At 36.7% G+C, this 26,581-nt stretch overlaps 1 protein-coding gene across 1 annotated transcript in view; it reads right to left on the bottom strand.

The window, feature by feature from the left end:
* The window catches only part of FAT1 (FAT atypical cadherin 1), a 151,129-nt gene that overhangs the window by 94,607 nt on the left and 29,941 nt on the right, over positions 1-26,581 (bottom strand). Inside the window, exon 2 of the mRNA XM_007948396.2 lies at positions 1,825-2,139. Within this exon, the coding sequence (XP_007946587.1) occupies positions 1,825-2,139 (315 nt within the window). The remainder of the gene's footprint in view (positions 1-1,824; positions 2,140-26,581) is intronic.

Below are 26,581 nucleotides of genomic sequence, written 5' to 3' on the forward strand. Positions count from 1 at the left end.
AAAACTGAAATAAACATTAGTAAGTAAGCTGTGAATTAATACTGATTTTTGTATGTACTTCCTTGGCATATCAAAGAGACAACCCAAAACCTAAACCAACCCCTAGAATGAGGAAAGACATAATAAGCAAAAAGAAGACAAAACAAACCAAAAAAATAAAAACCCAAACTCACTGCCATCGCGTCAATTCCAACTCCTACAGTTGGAATTGTGATCCTACAGGACAGGGCAGAACTGCCCCATAGGGTTTCCCAGGCCATAATCTTTATGGAGGCAGATTGCCACATCTGCCTCCCATGGAGTAGTTTGTGGGTTCGAACTGCCAATCTTTTGGTTAGCAGCTAAGCACTTAACCAATGTACCAGCAGGGTTCCTTCAAAACAGGACAGAGATATATAAACTACCTAATAAATCTACCTCTTCAGAATGTTTTTAGATTCTACCTCTACCAATAAGTATTGAATAACTGTAAAATATCTGGGTTCAAGGCCAGTAAAATATTTAAGGAATTTTATTTTCCTACAAATAAATGGTCTCTCAGCATATGGTAGTTCTTACTTTAATTCTGATCAAGAAAGCAAAATCCATGATACTACACATGTGATATTTTCATCACACAAATAATAGCCAAGTTTTCCCTACATAAAAGATGTTATTAGCTGCTGCTCAGTCGACCTGCCTCAGCTCACACTCGGGGTGATTCTCTACACAGTGAAACAAGACAATGCCTAGTCCCGTGCCATTCCTGTGATTGGTTTGTGGATTGGAGTGCTGTGATCCATAGGGTTTTCACTGGCTGATCTTCAGAAGTAGATTGCCAAGCCTTTCCTCCCGGGTCTTTGTTACTTTGGAAGCCCTGCTGAAACCTCTTCAGCATCCTACCAATATGCCTCCACTGACAGAAGCGTGGTGGCTGCACATGAAGTGCACTGGCTAGGAATCAACCTGAGTCTTCCTCATGGAAGATGAGGCATCTACTAGTGAACCACAACTGCATCCAACACAAATGACAGCCATATTCAACATTCTTTGTTGTGAAATGATACAAGACAGAATAACTAAGAAAAGAACAGAGGAATGAAATATCAAAAGAACAAAGAATAGAAGTCTCCAAGGACTCTGGAGGAGGGTTTTAGAGTTAAGGAGCTATCCATTTGGAAGCAAGGGGTCAAAAACATTGAGAGAAAAGAAGTTACAAAGAAAAGGCTGGAGGTGTCAGTTCAAGAAAATAACCACTCTCAATTTGAAAATTGTTTCATCCCAATTGTCTAATGCCCTACAGAGAGATATCAAAGCTCTCTGGGTAAATTTAAGAACAACTATTCCTCAGAAGTTTGGGCAATCTACTTCTGTAGTGATACCACCTCAGAAACCCAAGGAGGGGGCGCTATGAGTTGGGGCTGACTTAATGGCACATAACAACAACACACTACTCTAAATTGTCAAATAATTTTATATTTCATAAAAGGAGAGTTAAGAAAAGTTAAACACTTAGAAGCAATGAAATTTGCAGTAAGTTTAAGATATATCAGTAATTCAGGAGCTATTACTAAAATGACACTTGATTTTTAACTTGAAAATGGAACTCCATTAATAAATAAAACCATTAAAAAGAAAAAGCAAGGTCAAAGAGAATTAAAAAAAAAAAAAAAAAAAACATTTAGACTAAATTTTCACCTGGAAATAAAGGCTTGTTTTGAATAATTTAAAAGCAGAAAAATATATTAGCAGTAAAGAAAAGTATGTAACAGATGAATGTTAATATTCACCATTATCAGGAGAATGTAAGCAGGAACACTTTATATTAATAGTATTTACACATACCTGTTTTGGGATGTATTGTAAAGAATCCTTGTGGATTTCCACTTGTAATTTTGTATATCAGCTTGTCATTAGAGCTAGAATCTGGATCAAATGCCTCAATTTGGACCACAGATACATCCTTGGGAGAATTTTCCATTATTTCTGGATAATAAACAGGCTCTGATGTCTGTGGGGCGTTGTCATTGACATCCTCAAGCTCTATGTAGATTTCTATAAATGATGATAGAGGTACAACACCCTGATCGGTTGCATAGACTGTTAGCCAATAATGAGAGGTCAACTCACGATCCAGTCGATCTGAAGTTTCTATAACACCTAGAGAGAAAGAAGACGAGAAAAATGAAACAAATGTCCACAACAACAAAACAGTCACTCTGAGAAAGTGTCAATGTAGTAACAATTCTGATTTAGTGAGGTCTACGAGTCACTTCCTAGCTATATGATAATGATGCAAGTTATCTAACTTCACTACGCTCAGTGTTTTTCCCTGTAAGACGGATATAATATGTTCCTTAAAGGTTGATTCAATTAACTAATAAAGATGTAATGATTAATATAATACAGATATGATCAGAAAAGCACTTGGCACATAATACAGGCTACAATTTTTTTCTTAAGTATTGTTAGTACTAGGCATTGTGTTGAACACTTTACAAATATTATCCCACATAAATCTCACAATTCAATGAAATGGTTACTATAAAGATCATCTAGTGGCCCAGTTTTTCATTTTTCCAAAGAAGAAAGTAAAGGTCAGTTAACATTTGTTGACTTTCCCAGAGGTTTATCAGGATGCCAGAGATAAAACCACAGCCACAGCCCAAACCTAAGTCCCCACAGCCTGGAGCCTCCGCTTCCCATACTGCATACATTTGACTATTACCCTAGTTTAGGAAGCCAGGGGCAGCATTCTCTGGACTCCTTAATTTTGTATACATACCCCTTCTTTACAGTGGGTAAGAAAACACAGTGCAACCTTTCAAAGTCCAGAATAAGAGACTGCTTAGGTCTCATGTGTGCCAAAGCCTTTCAGTAACCACCATAAGCAGACACAAGACAACCAGTGTACTAAAAATACAGTTTCTTCTTCTACATTATAAGCTCCATGCAGGCCAAAACCACATCCTTTTTGAATATCAGTATACCCAGCACCTCACACAACACCCAAAAATTACTTGTTAATAAAGTGAATAAAATGCTCGAATAGCTTCAGCGAGGTTGAGAAATGGAGCTCCAAGACTACAAAGAAGGAAAGGGTCAGAGTGTTTGCAGCATTTTGATCCAACCACTGAAATGAGTCAAAACCTTACTTAATCTCAGCATTTCTCTTAGGCAAATTCCACCTTGTTATTCAAAAGTGTAATTTCACCATTTAATTCCTACAAGACACTTTTTTTTTTTTTTATGTGAATCATTCTGAGCTAAGGATACTTACAGGGTTCAATACCATGGTTCAGGTAGGACTCTGGAATCCCACAACTCTAGAATCACTAAAGTTTCTCATTCAATGCAAAATAGCAAGCATGGCAAAAATGACAAACGTTAATTTCAGCTATGCTCAACAGTGAAATGATATTATCTCAACCAAAAATAAACTTATATTTCTTCTTTTAAATCATTATTTAAGTTAAAACATTTACTTATTCCGAAATTGTTATTATCAGGAAAACTCACTTCTTGAACGTTAATCATATCTAGTAATGCCAAAAAGGTTTACAATCGATATAAAAGGAGCTCTGATGGCACAGTGGGTAAGGCATTTGGACGCTAACCAGAAGGTCAGCGGCTCAAACCCACCAGATCACCATGTTTCATGTCATCAGTCTTCCCCTGGGTCTGGAGCTTTTCAGCACAGAGACCCTGGGTTGAAAGGATGAGCTCTGTTTTTCCTGCTCTTCTTTTTTGCTTGTAAAGAGGTCCCTCTCCCTCTCTCCCCCTATATTCTTGAAGTTTTCTAATAAATAATACTTCACCCATGAAATGAATTATATTACATTTTAATGAAACAGCAGGAAACAAGAGAAGCACATATACATTCATTATGCTAACATGGAATCCTGTTATTCCCCAACTTCCTTTTTATCAGTCCATGAAGATGATGAAAAAGAGAAACTGGAAAAAGAAGAAAGAGTATTTTCCTTTGGTTACTCCAGCACTATTTTTTTTTTTTTTTAGACAAAAACTATATAATTTTACTAAGAATTTTACTAACTTATGAAACAAAATGAATATGCTTTGATTATGTTTGGACCAGAGGAAAAGGAAAACGTGTTTGAGTTTATCTGGCAGTTAACTGCTATACAGAGAGACTAGATAGTTGTTGTTAGGTGCTGTTGAGTCATCCTTTTTATTTAAGAGTTCTGAAGCTTCATTCCACATTTCTGAAATCATATGATAGGTCCATTTTAAGGGTTCAGGAAGAACTGATGAAGCAATGATAAGTAATTATAATGCCTCTGAGTACCAATAAACATTCATCTTATGATAATCTATTGCACACTTTATTATGTAAGTTAAAAAAAAAGAAAGAAAAATCCACTGTCATCAAGTCGATTCCAACTCATAGCAACCCCCAGTGAGTTTCCAAGGCTGTAAATCTTTATGGAAGCAGATTGCCTCATCTTCCTCCCACAGATGATCTCCAGATACTACTGAAATTTAAATTTTAAATTTTAAATTTAAATTTTCTATTTAAATACAAGAGAAACTTAAGATTGCATTAATTAGTAATTCAAATATTAAATATTAACGAGTATGATGCCCAGATGTTCAAATTTCATGAATTCAAGATCTGCGTATTTTTATAATACTGTATTGTAACCACCAAGATGTATTTTGGTATCTTAATTATTACAACTTTGTAAAAGGGATAAAAAAGAATTATCTAATACAGCTTCTAAATAACTACAAGGTAAATTTTCACTTGCCAAAGCAAAAGGAGGGTATACTGAATAATTTCTTCCATGTGTAATGAAAATGCTCAAATTCATAATTAAACTTAACACAAGTGTTTACCCTATGCAGGTACTCTGCTTGATGTTTTATATCCACTAGTACATTTAAGGGAGCTCTGGTAGCATAGTGGCTAAAGCACTTGACTGCTAACCAGAAGGCTGGCAGTTCAAACCCAACAGCCACTCCTCGGAAGGAAGGTTGGGCAATCCTACTTCCGTAGTGATACTGCCTCGGAAACCCAAGGAGGGGTCGCTATGAGTCGGGGCCGACTCAACGGCACATAACAACAACAACAAGTAGTACATTTAAGGTAAACAGAAATTGTATGATTTTCATCACAACTTTACAGGTAAGGAAACAAGATTAATTAAGCCCAAGCCTTAGAGAAATTAAGAAACATGACCACAGTCACAAAAACCAAAAAAAAAAACCAAACTCACTGCCGTGGAGTCAATTCACCTCATAGTGACCCCTCCATGGGTTTCTGAGGCAGTATCTCTATGGAAGTAATTGCCCAATCTTCCTTCCAAGGAGTGGCTGGTGGGTTTGAAGTCAAATGCCTTAGGCACTACAAGGTGTTCAAAATAGGGTTGTTGAACACATAAGTGATTACAAGCTTCTTCTATTTGACAGATTACAAACTTCTTATAGTCAAGGTTTATTCTTATTTTCCTTTTACGTTCTTAGCATAAAGAAAAAAGTTGGAGTTCTGGAAATGTACGTTAGTTTAAACCCTCTCCCCCCAAAATACCAAATACTGCCATTGAGTCCATTCTGACTCTTAGTGACCCCCAGTTGGCTTCCAAGGCTGTGAATCTTTACAGAAGTACATTGCCCCATCTTCTTTCCACAGAACAACTGATGGGTTTGAACTGCCCAACTTCTAGTTCTAGTTATCAGCCAAATTCTTTACTTACTACAGCACCAAAGCTCCTTTAGGTTAGTTTACCAAAACCCAAACCAAACTCACTGCTGTCGAGTTGGATCCCACTCATAGCGACCCCTCCTTGGGTTTCTGAGGCAGTATCACTACAGAAGTAGATTGCTCAATCTTCCTTCCAAGGAGTGGTGGATGGTAGGTTTGAACTGGCAACCTTATGGTTAGCAGTCAAATGCCTTAGGCACTACGCCACCAGAACTCCCACAGTCATGCAGTAAATGTTAGAATATGGACTTGACTCAGACAGTCTGACTCTAGAACTCAGGATTTTCACCATTGTGCTACACAGTCATCAATATCCATAGCATTATCATCAGCCACTCCATAGCATCCAGGGTCCTAACGACCATGGTGGAGCTAGTACCATGATGATGACAGCCTTTCCAATCACTGGAATTAAGGATCCTCCCCACATGTAAAGGAACATAAAGGAGAAGAGAGGACTTGAAAACTTTGCTGTACACAGAGGTTCAGGGCACAACACCAAAGCACTATTTTAAATGCAGATCACCTTCCTGTAAGTATAAAGCAGGTAGAGGAAACTGTATGTATACAAAGTTAATTCTGTTTTCTGTTTTTCAATCCATCTGCTCAGTCACAAGATACATGGGACACTTCTGAAATAGGCATCACAAGGTCAAAATCCCTCAAGCTTCTCATCCTGAATCTAAGAAGAAGAGATGCCCAAGGTACACAGAAGACCAGAAAACGGTAATCTGACAAGAAAAGCCAAGAGTAGCCTTAGCAATCTCAGATTCAAGCACTGTGGACTGGAAACTGTTTAGACACCACGCAGTGCAACTCCCTTGTTTCTGAAGAACAATGAAGTGATTCTGCTGAAGTTTTGGAAAGCTAAGCAGGTAGAATTTAGAATGCAGAGTAAGACCTCCTTAATCAGGGGCTCCTCAGAATCCAAAACATTCTCTACAGGGGCTCTAGTTTCTGAGAATCAACTAGCTAAAACTGACCAGAGCAGCTTTTATTCTCACGGTCAATCTAAATCCTTATTCCTGTATTCTGTCATGCTTCTTTTGTCAGTACTTCCTAAAGCCACAAACAGCATTTATAGATGGATTTCTTCTATAACTTTACCAATTATCTTAATTCAATAAAAAGAAATGAAGCTTTATTTTTTTTTTTATTATGGAAACTTTTAATTACTACCTTTAACAAAGGAAAGAAAGAAAAAAATAAAATAACTAAAGACGCCTAGCTATCACTGAATGTAAATCAATCGATTGTATTCATTGCCCAACTCCATCCCATTATCATTTCTATCAGTCAATAATCATTTACCAACCAACTTTCAATAATTATTTTTCTGCACTCTAGGTTATAAACTCACTTCTGAAAAATTTCTCTAAGAAACCAAGGCAAAAACTATAGTTTTTACAGATATGTCTCTGTAACACATTACCCAAAATAATAATTCTTTTTTCCAGCACATATCTACATCCATATACCAATTCTTCCTCTTGCCCTCTCCTGTGTTAAAATAGCTTCCTCTTTCTCAGCTACCTTCTGCTGTCTTTTCTACTTCCTCTTCCAGTCTCTTGAGATATAATAGTAAACAACTTGATGATACAAAAGCCCAGGTTGTAAGAGTGAGAGAAGTAGCAGCCCCGACCTTATACAGAATTCCCTGCAGCCAAGAGAAAACAGTATCAACACTGTATGAGAAAAAGCCTGTGAGAAGCAAAATGAGCTTTCGAGACACAAGCTTATGGCTCACAAGCAGTAATACAAGGTAGTGATGCTGCTGTACGATTCTATGTTGTTTTTCTTTTGTCTGTTTTTTGTATATTTTGAGTGCAGAAGACAAGTTTAGACAAGTCTGTTATATGTACCACCCAGCAGCATTATGAAGAATCATTCTTTTGCTTTAATGGAGCATTACAGAAGGGACAAAATGCCTAGCTTTCAACCTTGAGTACACAATGAAGACTTTTTCAGAAAAAGTTGTTAATAAGCTGAAGAAACTAAAAGAAGCCGGAAATCTGGAGTTATTAAATAAAAATACTTATCATTCCACACATATTCTCCAGGATGTCAGAATCACCACCAGATGTCACTATGGAAACTGATTTTAAATATGCATACAGTAGAAGGAGACTGAAGGCGGGTGGGCATACGATGTGATTTCTAAGAGCTGTCATTGAAAATATAGCTCACAGTGAAATTTCTAGAAGGATTTATTAATAGTCGTATTGAATTTAACGAATTTAAGGAATTGATGCTATCTTCCCACAGTCTAATTAGTCAAACGATATAGTATTCATTATTCAAGTTAATGGTCATAAAGTAAATAAAGGTTTCCAAGAATTAGTTAACTCCTACTTAGTATCCCCACCACTGATAGCTAATGGTGCTGTTAACTTGAATATAGTCCTTCGAATACAAAAGGCCAACTGACGGTGGTGGAGCAACATGCTTTCAATAATTTTGAAAGTAATTTGAAGTCATTTTGAAAGCAAAAATAAAAGTTATGTGTATCCACAATATATGCCAAAAATAATTTAACTGATTCAAATTCACATGGCCACAGAATACTTTCTTCCAGGAATTTTCCTATTTCCTTTAACAGATCTTGGCCCCTTTCCAGAAGAAGCCCTGATGGTGTAGTGGTTAAGCACTTGGCTGCTAACCAGAAAGCCAAAGATTCAAACCCACAGCCAGTCCACAGGAGAAAGATGTAGCTATCTGCTTCCAAAAAGATTACAGCCTTGGAAAACCTATGAGACAGTTCTATGCTGTCCTATAGGATTGCTATGAGTTGGAACTGTCTTGACAACAAAGGGTTTATTTATTTATTTATTTTTGTTGGGTCCCCCATCAAGATCTAATGCCAAAGCTTTCAACAAAAAAACTTGTTATTAGGGGTTCTTTAGCTACTCCAAGGAGCTCCGGTGGCACAGTAATAAAAGCATCTGGCTGCTAACCAAAAGGTCAGTAGTTCCAACAAATGAGCCACTCTGCAGGAGAAAGATCCATAAAGATTACAAACCATCTGGAGTGGTTCTATTCTACCCTACAGGGTCACTATGAGTTGGAATCGACTTGTTAGCAGTGGGTTTGAGTTTGCTTTCAGCTACTCCAATTCAAAACTACAGTCTGCAATGATCTGGCATAAATTTGAATTTGCCCTGCACACATACACCAGCTACTGCTTTTTGATATACCATGTCAAAGAAATATACTTTTTTTTTTTTTTTTTCAATTTTCTGAAACCACGTTTAAAGCAGCAATTGTACGAAAAGCTGCTTTTGTTAGTCACAAGAAAGACTCAAACATGAAATTTTTGTATTTTCTCTACAGGCAACAAGAGTCTGCCTACTCTTTTCTCTAATTCTACATTCTCCTCACCACACACAGAATAACTCTTTTGCAAGTAATTGTTTTCCAAAACAGAAATACAAGGCTCACTTGAAGAGAATTGAAGTCTCTTCCATACACCACAGATATACAATATCTGTGGTTCTGTAGTTGATTCATAAATGGTGACTCAAGTTTTTCTATGCAAAAAATCAAATTCTCAGAACAGTCATATTATTAGCCTGCTGTAAGACATTCATTCTTCCTTAAAATTAAATCTAAAATGTAAAATATAAACTCCCCACCAGAAAATAAATTATTTGAGGGCAAAGTTTTGTTATCTGTTTTGTTTACCAAAAAATCCAAACTCACTGCCGTGGTGTCAGATCCGACTCATAGAGACCCCTCATTGGGTTTCTGAGGCGGTATCTCTACAGAAGTAGACTGTCCAACCTCTGTTTTGTTTAGGTGTTTTGTTAGGTAAATTGTAGGTGCTTAATAAACATGTGTTGGGAGAAAAGATGTTCATCAAAAAACAAGCAAAATCGGGAAAACTGTCCCAGCTAAGAAGAACCTAGTGTGTTATCTTGGATGGGATCCTGGAACAGAAAATGGGTATGAAGGAAAAACTAAGGAAATCTGAATAAACTGTCAATGTTAGTTATTAATAATGTATCAATATTGGTACCAACTGTAACAAAAAATGTTATACTAACCTAAGATAGTGGGAGCTCTGGTAGTGTAGTGCCTAAGGCACTTGACTGCTAACCAGAAGGCTGGGGGTTCAAACTCACCAGTCACTCCTCGGAAGGAAGGTTGGGCAATCTACTTCTCTAGTGATACCGCCTCAGAAACCCAAGGAGAGGTTTCTATGAGTCGGGTCCAACTCGACAGCACATAACAACAACAACAATGTAAGACACAGCAATAAGGGAAACTGTGGGTGAGATGGGGGTAGGGATTGCATAGGCACTCTGTACTGTTTTTTCTGTAAACATATTTGAAAATAAATTAAAAAAAAAAGTCCATCAGAGCTCATAAAACATGTAGATTAATGTGTTTCTGTCCTTAAGTGATAAAAACTCTTTTTGAACTTGTTTTTCTCTCATGTTCATGAAATACTAGATTTAGACTGACAATGCTGTTAGTATTTCAATATCTTGATGATACCCTGAGAAGATTCTAACAGCTACACAGAAACCTTGCATGTTAGAAGTAGAGTTTTAAATATTCCTGTCCACCTCTTCTATTAGTCTGTAAAGTTACATATTATTGAATATTTTAAATAGAGGAAAACATAAGATTGAATAATCTGCTAACTTAAAGGCATTTAACATTCTAAAATGACTGCTCTCTTCCACTTAGGTAGTAACACAGAAATAGTGCTTTTATTAGTCAAAATTTCTACTTCCCTTTCATGTGAAGTATACAAGATATTACTATCATTTATTTCATTGGTGTCAGCAACAAAACATAAAGAAAATATAAAGTTATATTTAATGGTTTATTTTGTAGAGAAAGAATAAGAAATAAATTTGAATACTTTCAAAGTAAGAATGCTCTATTTATACATACATATAAAATTACATTGTTAATTGCTTATGACCCTACACAAAAAGTTTACATCCCATGCTCTTACAAAAAAAATAAATAAAATAAAAATAAGTAAAGTAAATAAATCACTGAAAAGTATGCCTCCTGTGCTAGGCGGTGTGCTGCACAGTTCAACAGATATCTCTCTGCCCTCTTACAGCTACAAATAGAATAAACCAGGTTATATAATTTATCTCTCTCCAGTTTAACTAGTCATTGTTCTGATCACATGATCCAATATTGCAAAACCAGTGACTTGCCATAGGTGTTATCTTGTGAGAAGTCATTTGCAATCGGGGGATAGAGTAACCTCAGTGAAATGATGTTGATGATGAAGATGATGATATTGGTGGTAGTGGTGATAAGAGTGATGATAGTATTATTAACCTATATAGATAGTATTCATGATGTGCCAGACATTATTTTAAGCACTTTCCATGTATTAACTCACTTAATTCTCACAGTAACCCTAAAAAGTAGGTAATAAGTTCATCCTTATCTCACAGATCTGTCTCAGAAGAAATAAAGCCAGAACATTGCTTAGAAGTGAGGAGGGCGAGACTTCATATCACTTATTTTGTTGTATTTTTTTTTAACATTATATTGTGATTTGAGTTAAAGTTTACTGAGTAAATTGCTTTCTATTCAATAATTTACGTACACTGTTTCATGACATTGACCACAATTCCCATGATGTAACAGCACTCTTCCCACTCCCTCCCTGTGTTTATCATTTCCATTCTCCTTCTTTCCTATCCCTCCCTGCCTTCTGAGCTTTGTCCCTGGACAAATGCTGTCCTTTTAATCTTGCATGGGTGATTGTACATCCCTGGTGTTATTGCTCACCTTATAGGCCTGTCTATTGTCTGGCTGAAAGTTAAGCTGTGTGAGTGAGTTCAGTTCCACGCCTGAGGGGTGTTCTAGGGCTATTTATTGTCTTGGGGGTTCCTTTAGTCTCTGTCAGACCAGTAAGACTGGTCTTTTATATTATTTTGAGTTTTGTTCCACATTTTTCTCCCACTCTATGCAGGACCTCCTCTCCCTTTCAGAGCAGTTATCCAAGGCAGCTGAGCACTAGATGGTTCTTCTGGTCTCAGGGTAGTAGAGGCTGGGGTTCATGTGGTCCGTTAGTCCTTTGGATTAATCATTTCCATGCATCTTTTTTGCTCTGGACAGGGATATCTCACTTACTTTGAATATGTTATAAGGAGGGACTAGTCCCAGGAGGAGGACATAATGCTTAGCAAAGTAAAGAGTCAGTGAAAAAGAAAAAAACAAAATGGACTGACACAGTAGATGCAACAATGTGCTCAATCACGGCAGTAACTGTGGGGACGGTCGGCACAGGATGTGGCAACCTTTATTTCTGTTGTACACAGGGTCCCTATGAGTCAGAACCGACTCAACGGCACCTAACAATTTCACAGATGGGGAAACAAAGACAATATAAACAACTTGCCCAAAGTAACACAGCTCATTAGTGGTGGCTCTGGGATTTAATCCCAAAGAGTCTGGCTCCAGACAACTATGCCATAAAGCCTCTCAGTCACTGGCTATCCTGTAATTGAAGAGGAGCACGAAGGGCAACTGTCTACAACCTGCAATTCTACCAGAGGAAGATGTTCCCTTCAGTGGAATGTACCATGTAGTGACCACATAGAGAAAAAATTGATTTTGTTGTTTTGATTCTGTTTGGTCTTGTTTCAACAAAATAAATCACACATGCACACAATTACATGTGCAGAGAGAAAAGGGTCTCAAATAAACAAGGTGATGATAGGCATAATAAAGAAAATTAGCCTAACAATTTTTTTTTAAATGGGCAATTTCTATGTAACATTGGATTTTAAGCCATATTTAAAATGTCCATAATAACAAGCAAAATAAAACATAAATGCCAGCAGTTCTTTAAAGGTTTTGTAGAACCATCTTGTATTATTTTCCTTTTAATATCTATTAAGTATTTCCCTTTAAATTTTCTCAAATATTTATCTGTTTCATCTGAGGACAAGCAGCCCTCAGGTTACCAAGGAGATCCTTCTAAATGTGTCTTTAAGTCAAATTTGTAAGTAAGTCGGAACAGGTGCATACAGTTCTTATTTAGCCTTACTTTAGTTCAAGAAAAGACTGGAAGCCTAGTCAATGATTTAAAAGCTGCACAAGCAGCAAATGAAGGTGATAGTGATGAAGAATCTGTTGTGAGTATGGGTAGTTAAGTACTCAGCTGCTAACCTAAAGGTCAGCTGTTTGGTCTCACCAGCCACTCCACGGGAGAAAGATGTGGCAGTCTGCTTTGGTAAAAGATTACAGCCTTGAAAACTTTATGGGGCAGCTCTACTCTGTCCTGTAGGGTCACTAAGAGTTGGAATTGACTCAACAGCAATGATTCCGGGTTTTTTATGTTTTTTTTTTTTTTAAGTTTAGAGGTTGGTTCAATCGTTTCAAAGTGAGGGTAAGTTTACATAACATTAAAGGGCAAGTACATGTTGTCCAGAAGTCGGACATCTGTAATCCAGGGACTCCCTGTAGATGGATGGATACAGTGACAGCCTCAGCAATTTCCAATTTTCAAATATTTATATGGGAAACTACTTACATAGTTTTAGGTCGATGAAATTCTATAATTACATTGTCCAGTTAGGTCATAACAAGTTAATGGCTAAAGGCAAAGTTTTTAATGTGACAACTGTCAAACTGTATTTTCATTATTTGGCTTGCCTATTTAAATCATTTTTATTAAAATATATATCAACTCTTTCAATCAATTAAATTGTTTCAGTAAGTTTAAAATTAACTGAGGAAGGTTTCTGACCTATAAACTTAAGACAACTTTTATTAATTAAGTTCATAATCAGATTTTAAGATCATGTTTCAAGCCCAAGGATTTCTTTAGCATTGTAAAGTCATTCCCAGGGCAAGACCTGCTAAACTGTTTTCATACTTTGTTGAGAAGTGATTCTAAGTTCTGATTTCCATGTCAGAATCATTAATATTGTTAATGAGGACTTTCATGGATAAGCTCTCTGAAAGAGGATCATTGAGTATGAAAAGTATTACTTGCATACCTATTAACTGGCTAAAACTACATATATAAGACTGCTCTGGAGACATTAAAATTCAAAGTATACATTTTATGTATCAACAGCAACGTTTCCAGCTGTTTGTGTTGTAGTTTAGAGGCTATACAATTTCAATGTTAATTACTTTTGCCACCTTTTATTTACTGAATACACTCTCAGCCAACATTTCATATATGCCATACTCTCGAATCCTCACAATTATGTAAACTTTGTGGCCTTTCTCCACCTTCCATATGTGAAAGCAGAGGCTTAGAGCTGAAATATCACTGGTTTAAAGTGACTTAATTATCACAGCAGTAATAAACTGATTAATCAATTACCTTGCCAGGTACTCATCTAAGCATTTTATATTTAATAACTCATTTGAAAGCCTCAAAAGTTAAGTACTGTAGTTGCCCAATGTTACTCAATTCGTAGGCACAGAAGCCAGAGTTCAAAATTTGACAGACAGCTCCAGAGTCCAAACCCAAAAACCATCAGGCTGTTTTCTTCTGCTTCTCCTACTCCTATAGTATGACAGAGCCATGTTTACAGTCACGTTTGACTCTTAAGCCCTGGCTTCTTCTCTGTAAGCAGACACAGACGATCTTCATTAATTCATTACTATTAGTGAACAAATAATACATCAACAAAAGTTTGTCAGCACCTGCTCAACCAGGAAGAATTACAAGTCTTAAAGTATAAATAAACCAACTAAAACGGACCAACCAGATCCATATACGAAGTTCAAGAATCCCATGTGACTAGGTCCATTTAGAATAAAAAAGAAAAAAAGGATGTCAAAAATACATAATAATCCAACACTGATATTCTTATTTATACTAAATTTATACTAAATAAAAAATGCTAGGTATGTATCATTATATTAACAATACTGAGTATCATTGTGAAAATATCATAAATGAGTTTTGAATACTGTGATGGCTATGTTTGTATGTCAACTTGGCTAGGCCTGGTTGGGTGGCTTGGCAGCTGGATGTAGTATTTCCCATGATGAGACTAGTAATCAACTCCGTGGTGGAATCTACTGTGAGCAGCTGAGTAGCTGCCTTTAGATATGCGGTCTGCTTCCTGTATATAAGGAGCTTTGAGAATGGTCTCTAGCCTATGGTACGCTTGGACCATGCATGTAGCCATGTCATTGCTCAGCAGCCTGCTATGCTCTGCTGACCTTGGGACTTACAATGGACTTAAGTTAATGGCCTGCCGTTTGGTTTGGTAACATCAGGAGTAACATCAGGACTGTGCCTTTTTTACTTGTCAACCTTGGGGTTCTCAGCACAGCAGCTAGCAGCTGTCTGAGTGAAGAAATGCCTCTAGCTCCAGTGGACCGGGAGCAGGAGGCAGAGCTGGATCCCAGGGTTGAGGGGTTTTCACCCAGTCCCTAAAGCCTGGCAATTGAACTTGGACTTAAAGCCTCCAAATTGTAAGAATAAATTCCTGTTTATTAAGGCCATCCCACTTGTGGTATATTTCTTGTCAAAGTGGCACTAGGTAGCCAGAACACAGTTATTAACTTTAAAATATTGAGTGGTAGATTCAGAGTCCTAAATCTTAAACCAGGCATAAAGTCTGGGGTCAGACCAAAACTGATATTTTGAGGAATACCCTCTTTGGAAAAGAAATATCAATGACTTTTCACAGACCTAAAAAGTGAAATAATGTATTTGTTTCTAAACGATATCCCATGATATCTTCTGCATCAACAAGGACTTAACGTTTGTTTGTAGTGACGTAGATCTTGCCAGAAAGGACATAGAATCTGACATTGTAGATTTATACCTTCATTAATTCATTCAACAAACACCGAAGTTCCTACATATGCCAAGCACGATACATGGTGTTGAGCAAAACGATATGCAGAGATCTTATGAGAGGGAGAATTAAATAGGAGAATAATCTATTCCCTGGAGCAGAAATCAGAGAAAAAATACTGATTTTCTAAGCAAGTGAGAAGGGCAACACAGTATTTAACAACTAGTCACTTTGATAATTATTTTCCATTTATTTTATCACTATCTGTTACATAAAAACCAAAAAGGTCCTTTCTTAAGTTATGAGTCACTGCCTGAATTTTATAATGCAACATACAAATAATTTTGATTTTTAAAATATAAATCATGACATAACTTTCTTTTGTGAGAAAAAAAGTTGGGAGAAAAGAATATATGTTAAAAAATGTGGCATAGGGATAAAAGTGAATTTTATTTTGTTGTTCATGTTAATTTTTTCTAGGAAAAAAGGAAATTTTCTTTACGTTAAAGCATTTTTTAAAATCTGCACATATCAAGGGTTAAATATAAAATGTATCAACAGAACGTCAGAAATTTCAGAAATGTAAAAGCAAGCTTGAAAAGAGTGAATTGCAAGTTTCCATAAACTGAGAAACAACTGCCTGAAGCATTTGTATTAAAAGTATGTAACAGCATAAAGACAAGGCACCATTCAATGATTAAAATGTCAGTTGAAATGACTAACCCTCATGCCAAACTCCTTAAAGCACTCCCTTGCTAAAAAAGGAAAGAATAAGATTCCTCCTGCTATGGTCAAGTATTACACTCGTCGCTGTATAAATAGAGCTCTTTCCAAAAGAGACAGTTGTCTCCAGAGTCTCAGAATGCACAAGGCTGGTAGAAGAACAAGTTTTCCTTTTCCCAAGATTGGTTTAGGCCCCGATAAAACAGATTCAAAATGCAGAAAAGTACAACTATTTCTCTTAAAATAAACCTAAGATGCAGATACAATTCAGCTCTGCAAAAAGAAAGGTGTGTTCTACATGGACTGAACACCAGGTGAAGCAAAAAAAAAAAAACAAAAAAACACTGACTTGTTGATGCCTGGGATAATGGAACTGTATAAACTCCCACATTTTTCCTATCCTTTTCAAGACACTGCCATCTCGGATCCAACTTATAGCTAACCCTCCTTGGGTTTCCGAGGCAGTTGTTGCTGTTGCTGTTGTTATTTGCTAACAGGTCGGACCCAACTCATAGCAACCCCTCTTGGGGTTTCCAAGGCAGTATCACTATGGAAGGAGTTTGCCCAACCTTCCTTCTGAGGAGTGGCTGGTGGGTTTGAACCGCCAGCCTTCTGGTTAGCAGTCAAATGCCTTGGGCACTATGCTACCAGAGATCCCATTTCAAGGTGGCCATTTTCCTTTACCTGGACCTCTACATTTGATCAGATGAAAAACAGCTCCATTATTAAATACTATTGTAACCACAAAGCAATTTAAAATTTTTTGAAACTCAAATTATTTTACAAGTTAAAAGGGTATAATTAAGAGGCAATAAAGAGCTACTTTTAATTAAAAATTGCTGTCAAACCTAACATTTATCAGAGCACAGAAACTTAAGTTAGTTCAAGCTAATTGAGTAGTGAATTGATTCACTGACATAAGAAACTTAGGTATGTCCTATTTGATGCCTAACAAACATGTCAATATAAATCAAACTGAGAAACCATATAAATGCACTGTAAGATTTGATTACTTAAACATTATTAAAAACTTCCTTTAAGGCAAATATCAATTTGTAAATACATATACTACCTTAATGTATGTATTTTCTAAATCAAGACTTTTTTAAAATGAAGAAAGTTATACTTGCAAACCTCAAAAATATTTAAGTTTGATTCCAGACCACTGCAATAAAGTAAATAAAGCAAGTCACACAAATACTTTGGTTTTCCAGTGCATACAGAAGTTATGTTTACATTATTAAGTGTGCAGTAGCATTATGAAAAAGTTTTACATACTTTGAGAACCACCAAACTGTGACACCAAGTCATGAAGTGAATACGTGCTGATGGAAGGCACTGGTAGATTTGTCCAATGCAGGGTTGCTACAAACCTTTAATTTGTTTAAAAAATGCAGTATCTGAGAAGTGCAATAAAACAAAGTATGCCTGTATCTTTCTGAGAAGTTCTATTTTGATATATTTTTCAAAACTGCGAAAGACACTGTACCAAACAACAAAGCACCCCTGTATGTATAAGTGGATTCCAAAATCAAAAAGAAACAAACAACACTCAACAAATCTACCAGAACATCCAGAATACACTCACTAACTGAATAATCACAACCAAGATTCCTCAGTGATAACTGTTGTGTATATAAAATAATTATATAATCTGCACTATGTTCAGTTAGGACCTCTGGTAGCGTAGTGTCTAAAGCACTTGACTGCTAACCAGAAGGCTGGCGGTTCAAGCTCACCAGCCACTCCTCAGAAGGAAGGTTGGGCAATCTACTTCTGTAGTGATACTGCCTCGGAAGCCCAAGGAGGGGTCACTATGAGTCGGGTTTGACTCGACGGCACATAATAACAACCCAACAATGTTCAGCAAATTAAAACAAATATCTAAAGTGCAATTTACTTTGCAATAGAGTTAAGGCGGGTGGAAAAATATTCTTACAATTCATGAGTTAGATGTTTACCTGTGTTTCACAGATTATGCAAAGGCATTTGACTATGTGGATCATTAACAATTATAGATAAGATTGTGAAGAATGGGAATTATAGACCACTTAATTGTGCTCATGGGAAACCTGTACAAAGACCAAGAGGCTGTTCTTTGAACAAAACAAGGGGATACTGCACGGTTTAAAATCAGGAAAGGTATGAGTCAGGATTGTATCTTTTCACCACACTTGTTCAATCTGTATGTTGTTGCTGACAGGTGCTGTTGAGTTGATTCCAACTCACAGCGACCCTACGTACAACAGAAAGCACTGCTGGGTCCCGAACCATCCTCACAATCCTTGCTGTGCTGAGTAATCTGTATGCTAAGCAAATAACCAAAGAAACAACTATATGAAGAAGAACATGGCATCAGGATGGGAGGAAGACTCGTTAATAACCTGAAACATGCAGATCATACAACCTTGCTTGCTGAAAGTGAAGAGTTAAAACACTTTCTGATGAAGATCAAAGACTGTACAGTCTTCAGGATGGATTACACCTCAACATAAAACAAAAATCCTCACAAATGGGCCAATAAACAACATCATGATAAAGAGAGAAAATACTGAAGTTGTCAAGGATTTCATTTTACCAAGACAGACAATCAACACTCATGGAAAGGAGCAGTCAAGTAAGAAGCACTAACTGGGGCAAATCTGCTGCAAAACGTTAAAGAGCAAATATGTCACTTTGACGACTAAGGTGCACTTGACCCAAACTATGGTATTTCTAAGTGCCTCATATGTATGTGAGAAGTGGACAATGAATAAGGAATAATGCAAGAATGGCCAGACTTCATCTCTCATACTTTAGTCATATTATTAGAAAGATCTCATACTTGGTAAAGTAGAAGATCAGAGAAAAAAGGGAAGACCCTCAAGGAGATGGACTGACACAATGGCTACAACAATGGGTTCATGCATCGCAATGATTGTGAGGATGGTGCAGGCCTAGGCAGTGTTTCATTCTGTTGCACATAGGGTCACTATGAGTGGGAACCAACTCAACAGCCCCTAACAACAATTCACCAGCTTAGAGATGCTACAGACATAACTCTTACTTAACACAAGAGAATGTCGAAGAATAGATTGTTGTTGTTGTTATGTGCTGTTGAGTCGGACCTGACTCATAGCGATCCCTCCTTGGGTTTCTGAGGCAGTATCACTACAGAAGTAGATTGCCCCATCTTCCTTCCGAGGAGGGGCTGGTGGGTTTGAACCGCCAGCCTTCTGGTTAGCAGGCAAGTGCCTTAGGCACTATGCTACCAGAGCTCCCAGAAAAATAGACTGGTGAGTCTCAAATAACTGTCATGTGTCTACATTTAAAAATTAAAGCAAAGAACTGAATATGGGAAAAATTATAATATATAATAAATAGCAGAACAGAACTACCCCATAGGGTTTCCAAGGCTGTAATCTTTACCGAAACTGACTGCTGCACTTTTCTCCCACGTAATAGCTAGTGGGTTCCAACAGCCAACCTTTCAGTTAACAGTCAAGCACTTAACCTATAGCATCATTTGAGTTCCTTAGTTAATTACAACATATAATATCAAAATTTCTGAAATGTATGCATCAGAGAAAAGATAAAAACAGCATAGTAAAAATGATTGCAATTTGATTAAAGGTAAAATTGGTTAAAAGTAGATTTTCCTTAATATTTAAGTAAATGGCAAGATAATTAAACAGACATTTCACATTTTATTTTGAAAAGGATCTGCAGTTTCCAAAATACTATCTTAAAAGTTAAATACAAATTCAAAACACAAAAATGAATAGCAAAGAACTGAAAAACACTATTGGCATTTCTAAGGAAGCACAAACATTTCTAGCTCCTGACAGGATATCAGATCTATAGGTTTAAAAGAAAATGTGTATGAAGAGTCATATCAAGTCTGATTATAGTTTTTAAAATTATTTTTTAAAAAATGACTGAATGTTAAACTCCTAAATAGATCTATCTCTTCACTCAATCATTTATGAAAGTAGTAGTAAAGAAATCATAAATTTTTTATTTTACTACTTTGATTGGTCTGCTGTAAGAGGTTATTTGTTAAAATCTGAACTTAAGAAAAAAAAAGGTATCATTTATATTACCAGTTTATAACCTGGTAAAGTCTCAAAGAATCATAAATCACAGACCCAGTAAACTAGCTCATGCACTGCTATAAGTAATAGAAGATATAAGTATTTTGCAAATGATCTTAGTGCATAATTGGGAGAGGGGAAAAAAAAAATCTAACTACATTTGTAAATTCATAGTCTCTATTACTTTAACCAAAAACTGAAGTTAAAAATGTTAACTTTACAAAACATATTTGGGAATAATGCTGGCATATCCATAGCTTTAGTTACTGTCTTTTAAAAAATAGTATTCAACCGGCTAGCCTAATCTATTCAAAAGAGATGTGCACAGTGATCAATAGTAGCAGGAGGCAAAGGCCTTTAACAGGACCTCACAACACAATACCTTCGAGACAAGTCCTAAAAGACAGAATAGAACTGCCCCAATATAGTTTCCAAGGCCTCAAATCTTTATGGAAGCAGACTGTCACATCTCTCTCTGCACAGTGGCTGCAGGGTTTGAACGGCCAACTTTTCCCTTAGCAGTTTAACCACTATGCCACCAGGGATCCTTTAATAAGAAAAAATCCAAAATTCAAAGAATATATACATACTAACATAACCATTAACTCTAATATGACTGACTTTACGTAATTATTGAAGATACCACCATAAAAATACTTAACATGCTTTCCATTATGTACTGCCCATTTCTGAAGTGTTCCTCTGCTTACTCAACACTCTTCCTTCTGCCCTACTACAATAAAATATACTATCTGGCCACTACAAAGGCAGATACAGGCATTTGACTGCATATGTAAACACCACTTTATAAAGTTCTAAATTCAGAGAAGTTTTAAAGCAAGGCATTTAGTTATCTCTCAAATGATCAAACCAATGAAGAAGGGGGGGAAAAAAAAAAACCTGAAAGAAAGCAGTAAAAATCATCTAGTCCAACTCAATTTTACACATGAGAAAGCCAAGCTCTAGAAGGAAATGACTTGTCACTTAATTTCAGAACTTGAATCAAAGCCATTACAGGAACCCAAGGTTCCTGAAAACCCAACCTATGTTCAAGAGTGGCACCTTGTAGAGAAGTCTGAGGATGCCTAAATCCAAATTCCAGCAGAAGTGAAATATGGAATTTCTAATTGGCAAGGGAAATGAAAGATATTGAGATAAGCAGCAGTCAGTGCTACAACCTCAGAAGTAAAGATGTGTAACAAGTCTAAGAAAGTTTACAAAGTATTCCTGGTCCTATCCTACAATGATATCAATGACTCTGTCTTAATCACATCTCCCAGTTATCACCCACGTGTATTATTTGTTTCAAAATTTGAGAGGAAAACAGAATTTCAATGTAGGTTATATTCTCCCAGTCTTTATTTAAAAACATTATAGTCTTAGAGCATTTCTCTGGGTGTTAATAACTCTGTGACCTTTGGCAATTTTTTACTTTCTATAACTCAGTTTCCTCATGTATAAAAGGGATAGATGGGTTTTTATAAGGATTAAATGAGCAGTATAACAATAAAGCTAACAACCACAACCAAGTCTATTTTGAGGCTTCAGAAACTAAAGTCAAGTTTTAGAAAGATTTTTGGAAGTGTGATATCTTAATCTCTCGACCTCTCTACTTATGAAGATGCTATTACTCCAGCAATAAAGCTGGCTAGCAGAAATCACATTAGTATGAAGGTAGTGTTCAAAACCAAACAGAATTGTTTGAATCACTTATTATAAAGACCAGGCACTAAAATAATCCTAGTACTCTGAACTGATATGTGTAGCTAGGACAGAACAAAAGAAATTTAGAATACTATGGCAACATTTTCAATAGCGACACAAATTTTATTTTACTTGAATTTACTTTCAGTTAAAAAATAAATGTGCATATAATATATCAATACTGAGCTCTGTCATAAATTCTTCCTTGTACTTACAATAAAGTACAGAGCTACTTTTATGACTTATAAAGCTTTATTTCAAATAGAATATAATAATCAAAACTAACCAAGAACAAAACTCACTGTCATTGAGTCAATTCTGACTCATAGTGACCCCATTGAGTTTCCAAGGTGGTAAATCTTTACGGAAGTAGACTGCTCCATCGTCCTTCCATGGAGTGGCTGGTGGGTTTGAACCGCCAACCTTTTGATTAGCAGTCAAATGCCTTAGGCACTATGCCACCTGGACTCCTTAATAATAAATCAAATAATCAAAACTAGGAATAATAATAATCAAGACTAGGAAGAATCAAATTGGAATTAAGAAGTTCTTTGCCCCAGACATTATTTCCTTCCCTTATTTTCATCAAATTCAGTCAAAGCTACATTTTTAAACATCTATGTCCAAAGTCATTGTTACAGATTTACAGATTTACAATTTAATCAATTAAAGTCATCCCTGGCCTATATTATGATTACTGGAAAAAAAAAAAAAAACTTTAATGCATAAAGTTTGTTGTTATTGTTATGTGTCACCGAGTCGGACCCGACTCATAGGGACCCCTCCTTGGGTTTCCGAGGCAATATCACTACGGAATTAGATTGCCCGATTTTCCTTCGGAGGAGTGGCTGGTGGGTTTGAACCGCCCAGCCTTCTGGTTAGCAGTCAAGTGCCTTAGGCACTATGCTACCAGAGCTCCTTAAGTTTAGACCTATATAATTGTTAATTCTTTCATTCACTCAGTATAATATGTATATGGAGATAAGGGACATTAGAGAATCTCCTTATCTAAAATCTGAGAAGAAAACCTTTTAAAGGAATCCCTACCCAGGTTTAAGAATATATGCCATACATTTCCCAAGATTTTCTTCAAAATAGTATTAATTTACCTTCTGAATTGCTAATGATTGTAAATGCTCTTTCTAAAGAATGATTTTTATAAAGATTATGTATAAAGAAATATTTCTTTCAAATAAAAAATATGCTCTGAGAAAACAACTTGCTTTTAATTTTTTTTAAGAGTAGCTAAAATAGTATTATTAGGTCAAGGATTTGTATCCAAAAGGAAATGCATTACAAAATTGGTCAGCATATCATCAAAATTGAACAGAGGGTGAAGATGGATAGAGGAACTTTGTTTTCCTTCTTTTCTCCTTGCCATCAGCAATTATCAGGTATCACAAAGGCCAGAAATCAAGGAGCAAGACATAAACCCTAGACTGGGATAAAAATTAGCAATGGGACTTTTGGGACAAAAGGACAATCAGTAGTAACCAAAAAAAAGGAGAAATTTGTCACAAAACCAAGAGGGTAGACAAGATACTACTCTCTGCTGGTAAGACAAGGCTACTCCTGTATAAGAGGTCCTGGGAGAGCTGAGTGTTCCCTACCCTGGATTGACTGTCCTTGTATCCTTCACCTTCTGTCACAGACCACGAATCTCCACATGACCTGATCTGTGCCTACCTCATCTCAGTCTTCTAGCTATACAAACCTGTTTGTATTTTGGGGTTGCTACTCCCTGTATAATGAATAAGGAAGACCGCAGAAGAATTGATGCTTTTGAATTGTAGTGTTAGCAAAGAATATGGAATGTACCATAGACTCTAGAGGAAGTGCAGCCAGAATGTTCTTTAGAAGTGAGGATGGTCAGGCTTTGTCTCTCATACTTTGGTCATGTCAGAAGTGACCACTCCCTAGAGAAGGATATAATGCTTGGTAAAGTAGAGGGTCAGCAAAAAAGGAGAAGACCCTCAATGAGAAGGACTGACACACTGGTTACAATGATGGGCTCAAGGATAGCAATGATTGTGAGAATGGCGCAGGACCAGGCAGTGTTTCTTTCTGTTGTACATCGATTCACTATGACTCACAACCAATTCAATGGCATCTAACAACCACAACTCCCTCTTATCAAATACTGTCTTCAAATGGGTGGTTCTCCATTCTTGTCGTTCAAGTCCCAGCTCATATTTCCTCCTTAGCCCCTGACTACTCAGTCTAAAGGTCACCCACATCCTGCAAAAAAATAAAGCACTGTCACATTGCTGTATTTATTTTCTCCATACCATTTCTTCTCTGAGATTATCTGTATTTGTCTATTAACTGTCTCCTCTATCCAGAAAGAAGGCTTCATGAGGACCACTGCATTTGTCTACCTTGTTCTCTGCTTAATCCTCAGTGCTGAAACAGTTCATGGCAGCTGGAGGCAGTCAATAAACATTAATTACCAAATAAATGCATGCAATGCATGTATGAACAAACTCTTGATCCAGACCCTCTGACATTTTTCCTCTATAAAAAGTGTCCCAAACTTTTACTTTTAAAGACCACTGGTGATTTTCCCAAAGTCCTCACCGCTCATGGATCCACAGCAGAATTTGAGACTGTGACCCCTGCAGACACTAACACTTCCCACCCCCCTTCTTCCTCCCCACATTCTCCTCCCATGGTTCAGGGTAATCCAATAAACTGGGTCTTCCTCTGAAGGTGACAGATTTCTCCAAAGTCCAGGTGTAGTTTGGTTCTCCATCCTCTCTACTCACCACCTAGATTTATTAATATTTGAGGAGAATGAGAGATCCCTCTAAGAATCCAAAAATGGTTAAATTCCCACAATGTCTCTAAACTTAGCAGAAAATTTAAAAATTACAAAATAGTGCATTTAAAAAGAAAACAACAAAAAAAAAAAAAACAACTCACTGTCATCAAGTTGGATCAGACTCATAGCGACCCCTCCTTGGGTTTCCAAGGTGGTATCACTATGGAAGTAGATTGCCCAACCTTCCTTCTGAGGAGTGACTGGTGGGTTTGAACCTCCAGCCTTCTGATTAGCAGTCAAGTGCCTTAGGCACTACGCTACCAGAGCTCCTAAAATAGTGCATATAAATTTAATAAAACTGAGTTTCCCAATTGTTTTCAATAGTTACAGCATAGTATAATTACTACTTCATTAATTCCATTGAGCCAAACACATATAGGCATTATATAATTCACTTATGTGAGTAACTGATAAACAAAATAACGATTTATAAAGAACCACAGATACCTGCTTACCTAAGAAAACAAACCAATATTTATTATGTTTATTGTAGTTAAAGAGAATATATGACATCTATAACAATGTATTACATGAACTGTACTTCCCCAATCAGGTTATTATGAATTACATGTATTTGACAATAATAAATTATACCACCTTTTCTTAAAAAAAAAAAAAATAGTTACGTAATAGAGACTGACTCTCCCCTCCAATTATAACAATGCCCAGTTCTAGAGGTAGGTTCCACTACACAGAACCTATTAGTTAGTACGTCTGTACCACTGGCTTGACGCTATGTGTGGTGCAGTAAATTACTTAATATGGCCTTGCTAGCCAAAGTCCTCCATTTTATGATATAAATCCTAGCCTCTATGCCTGCGGTTATGGTCCCATTTTGGAGTGAGTTGTTCTTTATGTTAATGATTCAGAACTAGGGTGGAGTGTATCTTAAGACACTAGAGGATGTGACTCAAGTCACCACCTTTAGTTTCCTTGAGGATATGGTCTGCATCCAATATGCATGAATACACTGGCAAAGTTTTCTCTCTTGCTCTAGATCCTACATCTGGTTCATCATCATCTTACATGCAGTTCTTGGGACTTGAGACAGCAGGATACTGTCTGACCTGATTCACCAGTTTCCACAGTCTTATGAGACAGTAGCCTATCATCTGACCAGCAATTTTGGTTAACTGCCCCCTATAACCACATGAGTGAGAAGAATCCTACAGACTGAAGCCTGACCCATGGATTTGGGATCTGCCGGCCTCCACAACCTTATGAGCCATTTCCTTGGTGGTTCTATGAATTTATTACAGTATATTATGGAACCTTAAGATAGGAAGGAGGAGCAGTTTGGAAAAGTTGGACATTTGGGACATCTTTTTAAAGTAAATTATTTGAGTACTATAAAATGAATGCTTTAGAAAGCCCAGGACTGTAACTATGAGAGATAAAATGTTATTGTGAATTTCCTGTTGGCTCTCACACAAGACTCACTAGCTACTGTTTACTGTGCTTCTTCCCTAGAAGAATGTGCCTACCTTCTGCACCTGAACATTCCAATGCACAGAAAGTAAAACTGACACTTGGCCCATTTTCAGCAGAATGAAATAGTTGCCAAACTACTTTAAGAAACCTTAAATAATTACCAGGCATTTTCCAAAGCAATCAACATTCCTTTCAAGTGAATGACCATATGTTAATCATTAACTTTAGGGGTAACAGGAAAAAAAAAAAAAAGCCACATGTCCCTTTATCCTACCAGCATTAACGGCAGCACAGTAAAACACTTTCAGACAAATCATTTGAACAGGTTAACAAAATTAAACAAAAAAATTAACAAGCGTAAACAAAAAAG

Source organism: Orycteropus afer, unplaced genomic scaffold, assembly GCF_000298275.1.
Source record: "Orycteropus afer afer isolate SDZICR_OR568_19922 unplaced genomic scaffold, OryAfe1.0 scaffold00215, whole genome shotgun sequence".
NCBI lineage: Eukaryota > Metazoa > Chordata > Mammalia > Tubulidentata > Orycteropodidae > Orycteropus > Orycteropus afer.